Source organism: Salmo salar, chromosome 15 (assembly GCF_965601325.2).
Source record: "Salmo salar chromosome 15, fSalSal1, whole genome shotgun sequence".
NCBI classification, from domain to species: Eukaryota; Metazoa; Chordata; class Actinopteri; order Salmoniformes; family Salmonidae; genus Salmo; species Salmo salar.
This window is the reverse complement of record NC_138305.1, coordinates 99,087,501-99,106,861: the sequence shown is the minus strand read 5'-3', so window position 1 is coordinate 99,106,861 and position 19,361 is coordinate 99,087,501. Positions and strand designations below refer to the sequence as shown.

Here is a 19,361-nt window from a genome sequence, read left to right as displayed (position 1 = left end):
TTTTCGGTTTTCAGTGAAAGATTTTTTGCCCGAGATAAAGCGTCACTGCGCCGCTCTTGAGACGAGACAAATCTGGTCAACTTGGACCGTATCTCTGACATATTTAGGAGGGTCCCATCAAAGTTTCTTGGATATTCAGTTTAGAGTTTTTTTTTATTGGAGCAGAACAGTCTTTTTTTAACAAAAAGTTAAGAGAAGCACCAAAGCATAAATAGCCCACTGAGCTTGATCCCCATCGAAAGAGTAAAGGATCGAGACAAGGAAAGATTTTAGGATTCAGTGTTTTACGTCTGACTTGGGATCAGTGGACGTAAAAGTTCAGTTACTTCCGAGCTGTGTCATAAGAAGGAGAAAAAATAGAAAGGGTTTGATTGAATAAATTATGAATTAAGCTATTTTTATTAGATGCTAAGTACTATCTCCAGACCATAAATAACAGTCTAGAAAATAAACAAACAAGACCAATTTGGAAAAACAAACAGACAAACAAACAGTCAAACACCTGTGACTAAAGACTGAGGTTACCTCCCAAATGGCACCCTATTCCCTATGTAGTGCACTACTTCTGAGCAGAGCCCTATGGGCCCTGTTCAATAGGGAATAGGGTGCCATTTGTGATGCACTCTGAGACTGGGAGTCCTCAGACAGGATGTACATACTGAATATCACAGACTGTTTATGCATTTCCATGATGACTCGTGTTTTTTATTACTCAGAAAATGGTTGCACAGCGCATTATGATACTGTACAGAAGCATATTTATTTATGACAGGTATTTTCATCAGGATGTGGTCTTCAGTTTAAAATTAGAAAAGTGCTCAACTTCTTTGGAAAGAAATGACTGTTGGCTGTCGAAGGAAAACAGATTACTCAGACTTTCTCTATTCTGTTGAAGTTCATCATATTAACAGGATTGCATTCTCCATCCTCTCTCTGTGCGATTATTGCACAAATAACAAAGACTTTCAGCATAGCCTGGAAAGAAAAGAGACAAACTGGGCAGCCCAAAGAAATAGAATGAGATGTCCTTCTGATATCTGTGGTGTTGCCTGGCTCTGAAAGAATGCTCAGAACAACCTGGATCTCAACCTCTCACAATTGTAATGGGCAGAAGGAAACATACATGCTGCCGATTGAAAAGAAGAAGAACAAATTGCTCTATCTTCCCTTAGACTGTTGGTGTGAGTCCTCCCAGCTGTGTAGCAGCTGTACATAGGCCAGCAGATAGATTAAGGACCATCCATTCGAACAAGGAAGGGAATTTATATTACACCAATGAAGAGACATATCACTCAGGGTTTTTTGTTAGCTAGGGTGACCTGGTTAAAATAGTGAAATATTCCCCTAGAGCTCCGACTGTCCTTTTGAGGAGGATATGAGCCTAATATAGTAACATATTCGATACAATGTGTGTTCAAAAATAGTATTTGTTGGTGTAACACAACAGAGGAAGGAGGCCGGATACCAGCTGTAATACCACTGACATCATCATCCATGGGGGTAACAGTAGGGGTAGGGAGCAAATTTACAGATTATGTCCCAAATGGCACCCTATTCCCTATATAGTGCGGACCCAAAGCCACATCTGTAACTCTGTAATAGCAGTATTCAGAGACGCCAGGCTACAAGTGCGAAAACCAGAAGAAAAAATCGATGCTTTGCAGAAACAGGAAAAGTGCTCTGAGAGCACATTCCAGCCAGATCCCTTCCAGGACAATGAGGGGTGGGACAAAATAGTGTATTTAAAATCTCCGTAGGCTTGATATTACGCATGAATCAGGAACAGAGCAAAGTTAGGTTCCTAGGCATTCTACGTGGGATACTTTATCGAGATGGAGATATTAGCTGTTTGAGAAGTTATTTAATTGTGTTCGTTAAGTTCTTTAAAAGCAGAAGACTATGTTCCAGCTTTCGTGTTTTCGGTTTATCAGTGGAAGATTTTAGCCCGAGATACAGGGTCATTGTGTCGCGCTTCAGACGAGACAAATATGTTCAACTTGGACGGACTATATCTCGGACATAAGGATCGCTAATTTTTCGTCAGATATTTTGGAGTTTCAGTTTAGAATCGTTTTTATTGGATATGTGACATAGTTTTAAGAGACCGAAAAGGTTCAGAGGAACAGTCGTAGTGGCTGATCAGCATCGAAAGGGGAAAGGATGTGGGGAGATTTTAGGGTTGAACATTTGGAACTAAAAGCGTTCACTGAACTCAAAGGTTGACACACGATTGAAGACGTATCTTATACATGACTTTTGGGTGTCTTTTAAAACTTTAAAATATATATTTCGTTTTTAATATGGGACAAACGTGGTGCATTTCCATGGTACACCATTTGGCTTCCTCGTGAAAAGCAAGAGGAAAGAGAGCTGCGCATAGAAGGAAAAAACTGGTAAAAGTCACTACATTCAATCTGACATTTGTGAGAGCTGTTGCCTATTCGTTTACATTTTGTCTCGGTGTGGATTGTTTTTCTAATAACTGGGAACATTTAGTTATTACAAGTATCTGTTGTAGGCTAGGATTTCCTAATATTGTGAGAATGAACAGGTGGATGCTGGTAAATCACGTATGCTACCTCTAATTAAGCAATAACGCCCGACGAGGTGTGGTATATGGACAATATACCACGGTTAAAGGCTGTTCTTATGTACGACGTAACGCAGGAGTGCCTGGATACAGCCCTTAGTCGTGCTATATTGGCCATATACCACAAATCCCCAAGGTGCCTTATTGCTATTATAAACTGGTTACCAACGTAATTACAACAGTAAACAAGTAATTGTGTGTGATACCCGTGGTATAAGGTCTAATATACCACGGCTTTCAGCCCAACAGCATTCAGGGCTCAAACCACACGGTTTATAATGGCTAACTGACATATGTCACACCTGGACCACAACGGACAACTCTGAACCACAGCGGCGCTTACTGGATAGAACACCTTCAAATCTTTCCACACTAGAATGTCTCCAGCTGTGACATTGAGCATTATCCTTGTCATTTATGGACTAAGTTAGTGTACAAACGGGCTTTTCAATTAAGAAAAATGTCCTGATATAACCATGTTATCATACTTTAATAATGTAGTTGGACATTTACCAGTTTCTCAGTACTTAAAAAATATCCGGATATATCCTTTGAGAACTAAATATTTCTTTGAGAACTTCTCTTTCGAATTAAAGGAGTGGAGGACAAAGAAGCAGAGAAGAAATGTGTAAGATAAACATGCCTTCTACATATTAACTATTCATACCAAGATAAAGCACGGTTCAGGTTACAGAATATAACATTTCAAAACATGGGCCGTTATTGAGTCTATTGAAAGCAAAACCCAGAGCCCATATTCATAAGGCAGTGTCAGAGTAACAGTCATGCTGATCTAAGACCAGGTTTGCCTTTTAGATAATAATGAATATGATTATATGAGCGGGGGACATGATCCTAGATCAAGGGCCTCATTCATAAGGGGTCTCAGAGTAGGAGTGCTGATCTAGGATCAGGTCCCCCGTCCATGTAATCTTATTCATTAAGATATAAAGTCAAAACTGTTCCTTGATCATCACTCCTACTCAACACTTTATCTTCCCCATCATCAGTAATCTTTTTAAGTGTTGTGTGGGCTATTATGATGAGCCATCTGTAGTAGAGGAGCCAGGTGTGGTTAACTGTACCAGGGATCCAGGTGTGGTTAACTGTACCAGGGAGCCAGGTGTGGTTAACTGTACCAGGGATCCAGGTGTGGTTAACTGTACCAGGGATCCAGGTGTGGTTAACTGTACCAGGGAGCCAGGTGTGGTTAACTGTGAATGGGATCCAGGTGTGGTTAACTGTACCAGGCATCCAGGTGTGGTTAACTGTGAATGGGATCCAGGTGTGGTTAACTGTACCAGGGATCCAGGTGTGGTTAACTGTACCAGGGAGCCAGGTGTGGTTAACTGTACCAGGGATCCAGGTGTGGTTAACTGTACCAGGGATCCAGGTGTGGTTAACTGTACCAGGGAGCCAGGTGTGGTTAACTGTGAATGGGATCCAGGTGTGGTTAACTGTACCAGGGATCCAGGTGTGGTTAACTGTGAATGGGATCCAGGTGTGGTTAACTGTGACAGGGATCCAGGTGTGGTTAACTGTACCAGGGATCCAGGTGTGGTTAACTGTACCAGGGAGCCAGGTGTGGTTAACTGTGACAGGGATCCAGGTGTGGTTAACTGTACCAGGGAGCCAGGTGTGATTAACTGTACTAGGGAGCCAGGTGTGGTTAACTGTCGCAGGGAGCCAGGTGTGGTTAACTGTACCAGGGATCCAGGTGTGGTTAACTGTACCAGGGATCCAGGTGTGGTTAACTGTGACAGGGATCCAGGTGTGGTTAACTGTACCAGGGAGCCAGGTGTGGTTCTGTGCCAGGGAGCCAGGTGTGGTTAACTGTACCAGGGAGCCAGGTGTGATTAACTGTACCAGGGAGCCAGGTGTGGTTAACTGTACCAGGCAGCCAGGTGTGGTCAACTGTACCAGGGATCCAGGTGTGGTTAACTGTACCAGGGAGCCAGGTGTGGTTAACTGTACCAGGGATCCAGGTGTGGTTAACTGTACCAGGCAGCCAGGTGTGGTTAACTGTGACAGGCAGCCAGGTGTGGTTAACTGTACCAGGGATCCAGGTGTGATTAACTGTACCAGGGAGCCAGGTGTGGTTAACTGTACCAGGGAGCCAGGTGTGGTCAACTGTACCAGGGAGCCAGGTGTGGTCAACTGTACCAGGGAGCCAGGTGTGGTTAACTGTACCAGGGATCCAGGTGTGGTTAACTGTACCAGGGAGCCAGGTGTGGTTAACTGTGACAGGGATCCAGGTGTGGTTAACTGTACCAGGGAGCCAGGTGTGGTCAACTGTACCAGGGAGCCAGGTGTGGTTAACTGTACCAGGGAGCCAGGTGTGGTTAACTGTACCAGGGATCCAGGTGTGGTTAACTGTGACAGGCAGCCAGGTGTGGTTAACTGTACCAGGCAGCCAGGTGTGGTTAACTGTACCAGGGATCCAGGTGTGGTTAACTGTACCAGGGAGCCAGGTGTGGTTAACTGTACCAGGGATCCAGGTGTGGTTTACTGTACCAGGGATCCAGGTGTGGTTAACTGTACCAGGGAGCCAGGTGTGGTTAACTGTACCAGGGAGCCAGGTGTGGTTAACTGTACCAGGGATCCAGGTGTGGTTAACTGTGACAGGCAGCCAGGTGTGGTCAACTGTACCAGGGAGCCAGGTGTGGTTAACTGTACCAGGGAGTCAGGTGTGGTTAACTGTACCAGGGATCCAGGTGTGGTTAACTGTGACAGGCAGCCAGGTGTGGTTAACTGTACCAGGGAGCCAGGCTCTGTTGCACATCCCTTGAAGTATTCTGTTTCCATTTATCACGTTGGTTTAAGCATGGGGGTATAGAGGAGATCTGATGCTACCTCACATGTTAGAGAGAACATACACAAACCTGAGTCCCAAATGGCACCCTATCCCCTACACAGTGCACTACTTTTGACTGGAGTCCTATGGTACCTGGTCAAAAGTAGTGCACTAAATTTGTAATAAGGTGCCATTTGGGATGCACTCAGTAATTGAACCTTACAGACAGACCACTAAGCCTTGCTTTGCCATGTCTGTCTAATGCAGATACAATTAGACATACCAGACCAGACTCCCAGTCTCTCTCTCATCATAACAAGCTCTGAGTCACAACAATCACAGGATTAAAGCTGTAAAGACTTTACTAATCAACAGATACTGAACATACAATCATGGATATCTGTGGGGAAAAAATATTAGCTGAATGACAAAGATTCTGTCATCTGATCCTATACAGTAAATTGTCTTACAAAGTTAAATACATCGGGCCAGTTGTTTAGGCCTATAGTGGCCCAATGGAGGAGAATGCAGCTGTTCCTTTCCTTCCCCCACCACCACAACATCTACACTGTGTAATCCAGATGGAACTTTCCTTCCCACCACCACAACATCTACACTGTGTCATCCAGATGGACCTTTCCTTCCCCCACCACCACAACATCTACACTGTGTAATCCAGATGGACCTTTCCTTCCCCCACCACCACAACATCTACACTGTGTCATCCAGATGGACCTTTCCTTCCCCCACCACCACAACATCTACACTGTGTCATCCAGATGGAACTTTCCTTCCCACCACCACAACATCTACACTGTGTCATCCAGATGGACCTTTCCTTCCCCCACCACCACAACATCTACACTGTGTCATCCAGATGGAACTTTCCTTCCCACCACCACAACATCTACACTGTGTCATCCAGATGGAACTTTCCTTCCCCCACCACCACAACATCTACACTGTGTCATCCAGATGGAACTTTCCTTCCCCCACCACCACAACATCTACACTGTGTCATCCAGGTGGAACTTTCCTTCCCCCACCACCACAACATCTACACTGTGTCATCCAGATGGACCTTTCCTTCCCCCACCACCACAACATCTACACTGTGTCATCCAGATGGAACTTTCCTTCCCCCACCACCACAACATCTACACTGTGTCATCCAGATGGAACTTTCCTTCCCACCACCACAACATCTACACTGTGTAATCCAGATGGACCTTTCCTTCCCCCACCACCACAACATCTACACTGTGTCATCCAGATGGAACTTTCCTTCCCACCACCACAACATCTACACTGTGTCATCCAGATGGAACTTTCCTTCCCCCACCACCACAACATCTACACTGTGTCATCCAGATGGAACTTTCCTTCCACCACCACCACAACATCTACACTGTGTCATCCAGGTGGAACTTTCCTTCCCCCACCACCACAACATCTACACTATGTAATCCAGATGGACCTTTCCTTCCCCCACCACCACAACATCTACACTGTGTCATCCAGATGGAACTTTCCTTCCCCCACCACCACAACATCTACACTGTGTCATCCAGATGGACCTTTCCTTCCCCCACCACCACAACATCTACACTGTGTCATCCAGATGGACCTTTCCTTCCCCACCACCACAACATCTACACTGTGTAATCCAGATGGAACTTTCCTTCCCCCACCACCACAACATCTACACTGTGTCATCCAGATGGAACTTTCCTTCCCCCACCACCACAACATCTACACTGTGTCATCCAGATGGAACTTTCCTTCCCCCACCACCACAACATCTACACTGTGTCATCCAGATGGACCTTTCCTTCCCCCACCACCACAACATCTACACTGTGTCATCCAGATGGAGCTTTCCTTCCCCCACCACCACAACATCTACACTGTGTCATCCAGATGGACCTTTCCTTCCCCCACCACCACAACATCTACACTGTGTCATCCAGATGGAACTTTCCTTCCCCCACCACCACAACATCTACACTGTGTAATCCAGATGGACCTTTCCTTCCCCCACCACCACAACATCTACACTGTGTCATCCAGATGGACCTTTCCTTCCCACCACCACAACATCTTCACTGTGTAATCCAGATGGACCTTTCCTTCCCCCACCACCACAACATCTACACTGTGTCATCCAGATGGAACTTTCCTTCCCCCACCACCACAACATCTACACTGTGTCATCCAGATGGACCTTTCCTTCCCACCACCACAACATCTACACTGTGTCATCCAGATGGAACTTTCCTTCCCCCACCACCACAACATCTACACTGTGTCATCCAGATGGAACTTTCCTTCCCACCACCACAACATCTACACTGTGTAATCCAGATGGACCTTTCCTTCCCCCACCACTACAACATCTACACTGTGTCATCCAGATGGACCTTTCCTTCCCCCACCACCACAACATCTACACTGTGTCATCCAGATGGAACTTTCCTTCCCACCACCACAACATCTACACTGTGTCATCCAGATGGAGCTTTCCTTCCCCCACCACCACAACATCTACACTGTGTCATCCAGATGGACCTTTCCTTCCCCCACCACCACAACATCTACACTGTGTCATCCAGATTGAACTTTCCTTCCCCCACCACCACAACATCTACACTGTGTAATCCAGATGGACCTTTCCTTCCCCCACCACCACAACATCTACACTGTGTCATCCAGATGGACCTTTCCTTCCCACCACCACAACATCTTCACTGTGTCATCCAGATGGAACTTTCCTTCCCCCACCACCACAACATCTACACTGTGTCATCCAGATGGAACTTTCCTTCCCCCACCACCACAACATCTACACTGTGTCATCCAGATGGACCTTTCCTTCCCCCACCACCACAACATCTACACTGTGTCATCCAGATGGAACTTTCCTTCCCCACCACCACAACATCTACACTGTGTCATCCAGATGGAACTTTCCTTCCCCCACCACCACAACATCTACACTGTGTCATCCAGATGGAACTTTCCTTCCCCCACCACCACAACATCTACACTATGTAATCCAGATGGAACTTTCCTTCCCCCACCACCACAACATCTACACTGTGTCATCCAGATGGAACTTTCCTTCCCCCACCACCACAACATCTACACTGTGTCATCCAGATGGACCTTTCCTTCCCCCACCACCACAACATCTACACTATGTAATCCAGGTGGAACTTTCCTTCCCACCACCACAACATCTACACTGTGTCATCCAGATGGAACTTTCCTTCCCCCACCACCACAACATCTACACTGTGTCATCCAGATGGACCTTTCCTTCCCCCACCACCACAACATCTACACTGTGTCATCCAGATGGAACTTTCCTTCCCCCACCACCACAACATCTACACTATGTAATCCAGATGGAACTTTCCTTCCCCCACCACCACAACATCTACACTGTGTAATCCAGATGGAACTTTCCTTCCCCCACCACCACAACATCTACACTGTGTAATCCAGATGGACCTTTCCTTCCCACCACCACAACATCTACACTATGTAATCCAGATGGAACTTTCCTTCCCCCACCACCACAACATCTACACTGTGTAATCCAGATGGAACTTTCCTTCCCCCACCACCACAACATCTACACTATGTAATCCAGATGGAACTTTCCTTCCAACCACCACAACATCTACACTGTGTAATCCAGATGGACCTTTCCTTCCCCCACCACTACAACATCTACACTGTGTCATCCAGATGGACCTTTCCTTCCCCCACCACCACAACATCTACACTGTGTCATCCAGATGGAACTTTCCTTCCCACCACCACAACATCTACACTGTGTCATCCAGATGGAGCTTTCCTTCCCCCACCACCACAACATCTACACTGTGTCATCCAGATGGACCTTTCCTTCCCCCACCACCACAACATCTACACTGTGTCATCCAGATGGACCTTTCCTTCCCCCACCACCACAACATCTACACTGTGTCATCCAGATGGAACTTTCCTTCCCACCACCACAACATCTACACTGTGTCATCCAGATGGAACTTTCCTTCCCCCACCACCACAACATCTACACTGTGTCATCCAGATGGAACTTTCCTTCCCCCACCACCACAACATCTACACTATGTAATCCAGATGGAACTTTCCTTCCCCCACCACCACAACATCTACACTGTGTCATCCAGATGGAACTTTCCTTCCCCCACCACCACAACATCTACACTGTGTCATCCAGATGGACCTTTCCTTCCCCCACCACCACAACATCTACACTGTGTCATCCAGATGGAACTTTCCTTCCCACCACCACAACATCTACACTGTGTCATCCAGATGGAACTTTCCTTCCCCCACCACCACAACATCTACACTGTGTCATCCAGATGGACCTTTCCTTCCCCCACCACCACAACATCTACACTGTGTCATCCAGATGGACCTTTCCTTCCCCCACCACCACAACATCTACACTGTGTCATCCAGATGGAACTTTCCTTCCCACCACCACAACATCTACACTGTGTCATCCAGATGGAACTTTCCTTCCCCCACCACCACAACATCTACACTGTGTCATCCAGATGGAACTTTCCTTCCCCCACCACCACAACATCTACACTATGTAATCCAGATGGAACTTTCCTTCCCCCACCACCACAACATCTACACTGTGTCATCCAGATGGAACTTTCCTTCCCCCACCACCACAACATCTACACTGTGTCATCCAGATGGACCTTTCCTTCCCCCACCACCACAACATCTACACTATGTAATCCAGGTGGAACTTTCCTTCCCACCACCACAACATCTACACTGTGTCATCCAGATGGAACTTTCCTTCCCCCACCACCACAACATCTACACTGTGTCATCCAGATGGACCTTTCCTTCCCCCACCACCACAACATCTACACTGTGTCATCCAGATGGAACTTTCCTTCCCCCACCACCACAACATCTACACTATGTAATCCAGATGGAACTTTCCTTCCCCCACCACCACAACATCTACACTGTGTCATCCAGATGGAACTTTCCTTCCCCCACCACCACAACATCTACACTGTGTCATCCAGATGGACCTTTCCTTCCCCCACCACCACAACATCTACACTATGTAATCCAGATGGACCTTTCCTTCCCACCACCACAACATCTACACTGTGTCATCCAGATGGAACTTTCCTTCCCCCACCACCACAACATCTACACTGTGTCATCCAGATGGACCTTTCCTTCCCCCACCACCACAACATCTACACTGTGTCATCCAGATGGACCTTTCCTTCCCCACCACCACAACATCTACACTGTGTAATCCAGATGGAACCTTCCTTCCCCCACCACCACAACATCTACACTGTGTCATCCAGATGGAACTTTCCTTCCCCCACCACCACAACATCTACACTGTGTCATCCAGATGGAACTTTCCTTCCCCCACCACCACAACATCTACACTGTGTCATCCAGATGGACCTTTCCTTCCCCCACCACCACAACATCTACACTGTGTCATCCAGATGGAGCTTTCCTTCCCCCACCACCACAACATCTACACTGTGTCATCCAGATGGACCTTTCCTTCCCCCACCACCACAACATCTACACTGTGTCATCCAGATGGAACTTTCCTTCCCCCACCACCACAACATCTACACTGTGTAATCCAGATGGACCTTTCCTTCCCCCACCACCACAACATCTACACTGTGTCATCCAGATGGACCTTTCCTTCCCACCACCACAACATCTTCACTGTGTAATCCAGATGGACCTTTCCTTCCCCCACCACCACAACATCTACACTGTGTCATCCAGATGGAACTTTCCTTCCCCCACCACCACAACATCTACACTGTGTCATCCAGATGGACCTTTCCTTCCCACCACCACAACATCTACACTGTGTCATCCAGATGGAACTTTCCTTCCCCCACCACCACAACATCTACACTGTGTCATCCAGATGGAACTTTCCTTCCCACCACCACAACATCTACACTGTGTAATCCAGATGGACCTTTCCTTCCCCCACCACTACAACATCTACACTGTGTCATCCAGATGGACCTTTCCTTCCCCCACCACCACAACATCTACACTGTGTCATCCAGATGGAACTTTCCTTCCCACCACCACAACATCTACACTGTGTCATCCAGATGGAGCTTTCCTTCCCCCACCACCACAACATCTACACTGTGTCATCCAGATGGACCTTTCCTTCCCCCACCACCACAACATCTACACTGTGTCATCCAGATTGAACTTTCCTTCCCCCACCACCACAACATCTACACTGTGTAATCCAGATGGACCTTTCCTTCCCCCACCACCACAACATCTACACTGTGTCATCCAGATGGACCTTTCCTTCCCACCACCACAACATCTTCACTGTGTCATCCAGATGGAACTTTCCTTCCCCCACCACCACAACATCTACACTGTGTCATCCAGATGGAACTTTCCTTCCCCCACCACCACAACATCTACACTGTGTCATCCAGATGGACCTTTCCTTCCCCCACCACCACAACATCTACACTGTGTCATCCAGATGGAACTTTCCTTCCCACCACCACAACATCTACACTGTGTCATCCAGATGGAACTTTCCTTCCCCCACCACCACAACATCTACACTGTGTCATCCAGATGGAACTTTCCTTCCCCCACCACCACAACATCTACACTATGTAATCCAGATGGAACTTTCCTTCCCCCACCACCACAACATCTACACTGTGTCATCCAGATGGAACTTTCCTTCCCCCACCACCACAACATCTACACTGTGTCATCCAGATGGACCTTTCCTTCCCCCACCACCACAACATCTACACTATGTAATCCAGGTGGAACTTTCCTTCCCACCACCACAACATCTACACTGTGTCATCCAGATGGAACTTTCCTTCCCCCACCACCACAACATCTACACTGTGTCATCCAGATGGACCTTTCCTTCCCCCACCACCACAACATCTACACTGTGTCATCCAGATGGAACTTTCCTTCCCCCACCACCACAACATCTACACTATGTAATCCAGATGGAACTTTCCTTCCCCCACCACCACAACATCTACACTGTGTAATCCAGATGGAACTTTCCTTCCCCCACCACCACAACATCTACACTGTGTAATCCAGATGGACCTTTCCTTCCCACCACCACAACATCTACACTATGTAATCCAGATGGAACTTTCCTTCCCCCACCACCACAACATCTACACTGTGTAATCCAGATGGAACTTTCCTTCCCCCACCACCACAACATCTACACTATGTAATCCAGATGGAACTTTCCTTCCAACCACCACAACATCTACACTGTGTAATCCAGATGGACCTTTCCTTCCCCCACCACTACAACATCTACACTGTGTCATCCAGATGGACCTTTCCTTCCCCCACCACCACAACATCTACACTGTGTCATCCAGATGGAACTTTCCTTCCCACCACCACAACATCTACACTGTGTCATCCAGATGGAGCTTTCCTTCCCCCACCACCACAACATCTACACTGTGTCATCCAGATGGACCTTTCCTTCCCCCACCACCACAACATCTACACTGTGTCATCCAGATGGACCTTTCCTTCCCCCACCACCACAACATCTACACTGTGTCATCCAGATGGAACTTTCCTTCCCACCACCACAACATCTACACTGTGTCATCCAGATGGAACTTTCCTTCCCCCACCACCACAACATCTACACTGTGTCATCCAGATGGAACTTTCCTTCCCCCACCACCACAACATCTACACTGTGTAATCCAGATGGAACTTTCCTTCCCCCACCACCACAACATCTACACTGTGTCATCCAGATGGAACTTTCCTTCCCCCACCACCACAACATCTACACTGTGTCATCCAGATGGACCTTTCCTTCCCCCACCACCACAACATCTACACTGTGTCATCCAGATGGAACTTTCCTTCCCACCACCACAACATCTACACTGTGTCATCCAGATGGAACTTTCCTTCCCCCACCACCACAACATCTACACTGTGTCATCCAGATGGACCTTTCCTTCCCCCACCACCACAACATCTACACTGTGTCATCCAGATGGACCTTTCCTTCCCCCACCACCACAACATCTACACTGTGTCATCCAGATGGAACTTTCCTTCCCACCACCACAACATCTACACTGTGTCATCCAGATGGAACTTTCCTTCCCCCACCACCACAACATCTACACTGTGTCATCCAGATGGAACTTTCCTTCCCCCACCACCACAACATCTACACTATGTAATCCAGATGGAACTTTCCTTCCCCCACCACCACAACATCTACACTGTGTCATCCAGATGGAACTTTCCTTCCCCCACCACCACAACATCTACACTGTGTCATCCAGATGGACCTTTCCTTCCCCCACCACCACAACATCTACACTATGTAATCCAGGTGGAACTTTCCTTCCCACCACCACAACATCTACACTGTGTCATCCAGATGGAACTTTCCTTCCCCCACCACCACAACATCTACACTGTGTCATCCAGATGGACCTTTCCTTCCCCCACCACCACAACATCTACACTGTGTCATCCAGATGGAACTTTCCTTCCCCCACCACCACAACATCTACACTGTGTAATCCAGATGGAACTTTCCTTCCCCCACCACCACAACATCTACACTGTGTAATCCAGATGGAACTTTCCTTCCCCCACCACCACAACATCTACACTGTGTCATCCAGATGGACCTTTCCTTCCCACCACCACAACATCTACACTGTGTAATCCAGATGGAACTTTCCTTCCCCCACCACCACAACATCTACACTGTGTCATCCAGATGGAACTTTCCTTCCCCCACCACCACAACATCTACACTGTGTCATCCAGATGGAACTTTCCTTCCCCACCACCACAACATCTACACTGTGTAATCCAGATGGACCTTTCCTTCCCCCACCACTACAACATCTACACTGTGTCATCCAGATGGACCTTTCCTTCCCCCACCACCACAACATCTACACTGTGTCATCCAGATGGAACTTTCCTTCCCACCACCACAACATCTACACTGTGTCATCCAGATGGAGCTTTCCTTCCCCCACCACCACAACATCTACACTGTGTCATCCAGATGGACCTTTCCTTCCCCCACCACCACAACATCTACACTGTGTCATCCAGATGGACCTTTCCTTCCCCCACCACCACAACATCTACACTGTGTCATCCAGATGGAACTTTCCTTCCCCCACCACCACAACATCTACACTGTGTCATCCAGATGGAACTTTCCTTCCCCCACCACCACAACATCTACACTGTGTCATCCAGATGGAACTTTCCTTCCCCCACCACCACAACATCTACACTGTGTCATCCAGATGGACCTTTCCTTCCCCCACCACCACAACATCTACACTGTGTCATCCAGATGGAACTTTCCTTCCCCCACCACCACAACATCTACACTGTGTCATCCAGATGGACCTTTCCTTCCCCCACCACCACAACATCTACACTGTGTCATCCAGATGGAACTTTCCTTCCCACCACCACAACATCTACACTGTGTCATCCAGATGGAACTTTCCTTCCCCCACCACCACAACATCTACACTGTGTCATCCAGATGGAACTTTCCTTCCCCCACCACCACAACATCTACACTGTGTCATCCAGATGGACCTTTCCTTCCCCCACCACCACAACATCTACACTGTGTCATCCAGATGGAACTTTCCTTCCCACCACCACAACATCTACACTGTGTCATCCAGATGGAACTTTCCTTCCCCCACCACCACAACATCTACACTGTGTCATCCAGATGGAACTTTCCTTCCCCCACCACCACAACATCTACACTATGTAATCCAGATGGAACTTTCCTTCCCCCACCACCACAACATCTACACTGTGTCATCCAGATGGAACTTTCCTTCCCCCACCACCACAACATCTACACTGTGTCATCCAGATGGACCTTTCCTTCCCCCACCACCACAACATCTACACTATGTAATCCAGGTGGAACTTTCCTTCCCACCACCACAACATCTACACTGTGTCATCCAGATGGAACTTTCCTTCCCCCACCACCACAACATCTACACTGTGTCATCCAGATGGACCTTTCCTTCCCCCACCACCACAACATCTACACTGTGTCATCCAGATGGAACTTTCCTTCCCCCACCACCACAACATCTACACTATGTAATCCAGATGGAACTTTCCTTCCCCCACCACCACAACATCTACACTGTGTAATCCAGATGGAACTTTCCTTCCCCCACCACCACAACATCTACACTGTGTAATCCAGATGGACCTTTCCTTCCCACCACCACAACATCTACACTATGTAATCCAGATGGAACTTTCCTTCCCCCACCACCACAACATCTACACTGTGTAATCCAGATGGAACTTTCCTTCCCCCACCACCACAACATCTACACTATGTAATCCAGATGGAACTTTCCTTCCAACCACCACAACATCTACACTGTGTCATCCAGATGGAACTTTCCTTCCCCCACCACCACAACATCTATGTAATCCAGATGGATTGAGAGATGGGACTGATATGCTTCCCTGTGTTTCCCCATAGGTCTGAGTGAAGACCGTGGTGTTGTGAACAGAGTGGAGACAAACAAGAGGAAACAGAGAGAGAGGAAGTGTGTGTGTGTGTGTGTGTGTGTGTGTGTGTGTGTGTGTGTGTGTGTGTGTGTGTGTGTGTGTGTGTGTGTGTGTGTGTGTGTGTGTGTGTGTTGGTTTTACTATCCTTGTGAGGACCAGAGTCCTCACAAGGATACTAAAATAAGGACAATTCAGACAAGTGGGGACATTTCACCGGTCCCCACAAGGAAAAAGGCTATTTTAGGATAGTAAAACAAACTTGCGTGTGTGACTGGCCTGCCTCTGCCTGTCTGCGGTGGAGGAGGGAGATCTGAACTAGAGAAGGAATCAGAGACAGTAGGGGTAGTGCTCCTCCATAGAGAGTAGTCCAATTCAATGGGTGGAGCTGTGTTTACACAATGTTTGTCTTCCTAAAGGCCCTCAGATTAAAACACAGCTGATATGTTGGTTGCTGCATGATACAGTGAAGAATGGGGTGCATGCATATCCCAAAAACGTAACAATTACTATTCAATTAAATGTAAGGTAGCCCTGAGGTTTCAGCTGCTGGGCTTTTGTCAAGGGATGCATCATACAGGAAATGCTAACAAACTCTCTGCTAGCCAGTGTGTAGTAATGCACCACGGATTGGCTTGGAGACGTATTGTGGTAGGGCTGTGGAACTCAGAACCCTTTGTGGCCTTGTACCTCAATGCCAAACCGAGACTCCTTGGTGTTCTAGAATTGACATTACTGGATTTTTATCATGTGAAGGTGCTTGAGTTGTGCTGGAGCCCCACAGATCAAATCAAATGATTTATTGATGCGTACACATATTTGCAGATGGTATCGCAGGTGCAGCTAAATGCTTGTGTTTCTAGTAATACCTAGCAATACAAAACAATACACACTAATCCCACAAATTTAAATTAAGAAATTAAGAAATGTCAGAACAAGCAATGTCAGAGTCCGGAATATTCAGACCCCTTGACTTTTTACACATGTTGATATGTTACAGCCTTATTCTAAAATTGATTAAATTGTATTTTTTCCTCATCAATCTACATACACACAATACCCCATAATGACAAAGCAAAAACAGGTTTTTAGACATTTTTGCAAATGCATTACAAATAAAAAAATGAAATATCACATTTACATAAATATTCAGACCCTTTACTCTGTAAAATATTCAGACCCTTTACTCTGTAAAATATTCAGACCCTTTACTCTGTAAAATATTCAGACCCTTTACTCTGTAAAATATTCAGACCCTTTACTCTGTAAAATATTCAGACCCTTTACTATGTTGAATCATCTTTGGCAGCGATTACAGCCTAGAGTCTTCTTGGGTATGACACTACAAGCTTGGCACATCTGTATTTTGGGAGTTTCTCCCATTCTTCTCTGCAGATCCTCTCAAGCTCTGTCAGGTTGGATGGGGAGCGTCACTGCACAGCTATTTTCAGGTCTCTCCAGAGATGTTCCATCGGGTTCAAGTCCAGGCTCTGGCTGGGCCACTCAATTACATTCAGAGACTTGCCCCGAAGCCACTCCTGCGTTGTCTTGGCTGTGTGCTTAGGGTCGTTGTCCTGTTGGAAGGTGAACCTTCACTCCAGTCTGAGATCCTGAGCGCTCTGGAGCAGGTTTTCATCAAGGATCTCTCTGTACTTTGTTCTGTTCATCTTTGCCTCAATTCTGACTAGTCTCCCAGTCCCTGTCGCTGAAAAACATCCCCACAGCATGATGCTGCCACCACCATGCTTCACTGTAGGGATGGTGCCAGGTTTCCTCCAGACGTGACAGGCCAAAGAAACCCATTCTCCAGCCTCTAGCCTCTCTAGCTTACGTGACCCACAGAAGTGACACACACACACACACACACACACACACAATGAGCTGACCTGAATCTCCCTCTGTGGCGGGCCAGCCAGGGTGTGGCCTCTCAATGGCAGCAAGCATTGCAACTGTGAGCCGGGCAGCCATGGAGCTGACTGGCCTGAGTCTGGGCCGGGGCAGCTACACACACACACACACACACACACACACACACACACACACACACACACACACACACACACACACACACACACACACACACACACACAGACATACCTAGACACACACACTCAAACAGACAGACACGTACAGACACACACAGACACACACATAGACACACACACAGACAGACACACTCACACACAGACACATGGGCTGGACACACACAAAGCCCCCTCTCCTCTCCCATCACCTACTGTAATTACAGCGCAGGCAGACTGACTGGACCCTGGCACTCGCTCTGTTATTGTTTTTGACAACTTCCTCTGCTGACAGACTGGGGACTAACTGACTGGGGCTGTATGACTCCGACCACCAGCTGGGGCCCATGTTGTCATAGCGTTAGCTGGAAACCAAATTGGGGACTCCATTGGAAGGTTGTAGGTAAGTTGACTGTTTTGCTGGGCTAGAGTTGCATGGATCTGGCTGCATCTGGTTCCATTTGGTGTTCTTTTTGGCAGACATGTCCACTCAGCTCAGCCACCGCAGCCAGGCCTGGCTGTCACACTCAGACAGAGAGAGTGGGAGGACAGATTGATAGGAGCTAAGACAGAGAGGGAGAGAATAGAGATAGATATAGAGAGAGCGAGAGAGAGGGGAGATGAGAGGAAACCTGGAAGTTGACGTTAGTTGTGAAGCTGCGTAGGAGCTTAAGAAACTGCATGTGAGAGAGAACTGTGTGTTCCAACATTCTTTCTTTGAGTCTCTAAAAGCCTTAAACAAAGCATAATCAGTGCAGCTGTAATTGTTGTCTTGTCTCTCTGACAGAGATGGGGGGTGCTGCCATGCTCACAGTGCTGCTAGCTGGGATGTGCCTGTGGAGCTCCACCACTCATACAGGTAATTCAACAAAGGTGATGGCATCTTTGTGTATTTGTGTCTGTCCTTTTGTTTGTGTGTTTATGTGTATCTGAGTGTAAGTGAGTGTGTTGCTGCTGGGGAATCAGCTGGGTACAGATGTGTGTGTACTGTAGATGAGAAGTGCTCGTTGTCGTACGGTAGTGAAACAACAGAGAAAAGGAAGTGTGAGTGTTCCTGCTTTGTCCGTGTACAAGTGATGCTGCTGAGACCCCTGACCTGTTGGCCTCAGGGAGAGATAAACCCCCCTCAGGGAGAGATAAACCCCCCTCAGGGAGAGAGAGAAACCCCCCTCAGGGAGAGAGAGAGAAACCCCCCTCAGGGAGAGAGAGAAACCCCCCTCAGGGAGAGAGAGAGAAACCCCCCTCAGGGAGAGAGAGAGAAACCCCCCTCAGGGAGAGAGAGAGAAACCCC

The 19,361-nt window shown here is 47.4% G+C and overlaps 1 protein-coding gene across 2 annotated transcripts in view; it reads left to right on the top strand.

Annotated features, from left to right (window-relative positions):
• Positions 1–1,616: 1,616 nt before the first annotated feature.
• Positions 1,617–19,361, top strand: part of LOC106592282 (activin receptor type-1-like) — a 45,350-nt gene continuing 27,605 nt past the window's right edge. The window contains exons 1-2 of one of the 2 annotated variants that reach the window (XM_082962197.1): positions 1,617–2,393; positions 18,858–18,929. In XM_082962197.1, coding sequence (XP_082818323.1) covers positions 18,860–18,929 — 70 coding nt within the window. In that variant the 5' untranslated portion in view covers positions 1,617–2,393; positions 18,858–18,859. Of the gene's footprint in view, positions 2,394–18,857; positions 18,930–19,361 lie in introns of those variants that run through there. The other variant, XM_082962198.1, reaches the window with a different exon arrangement.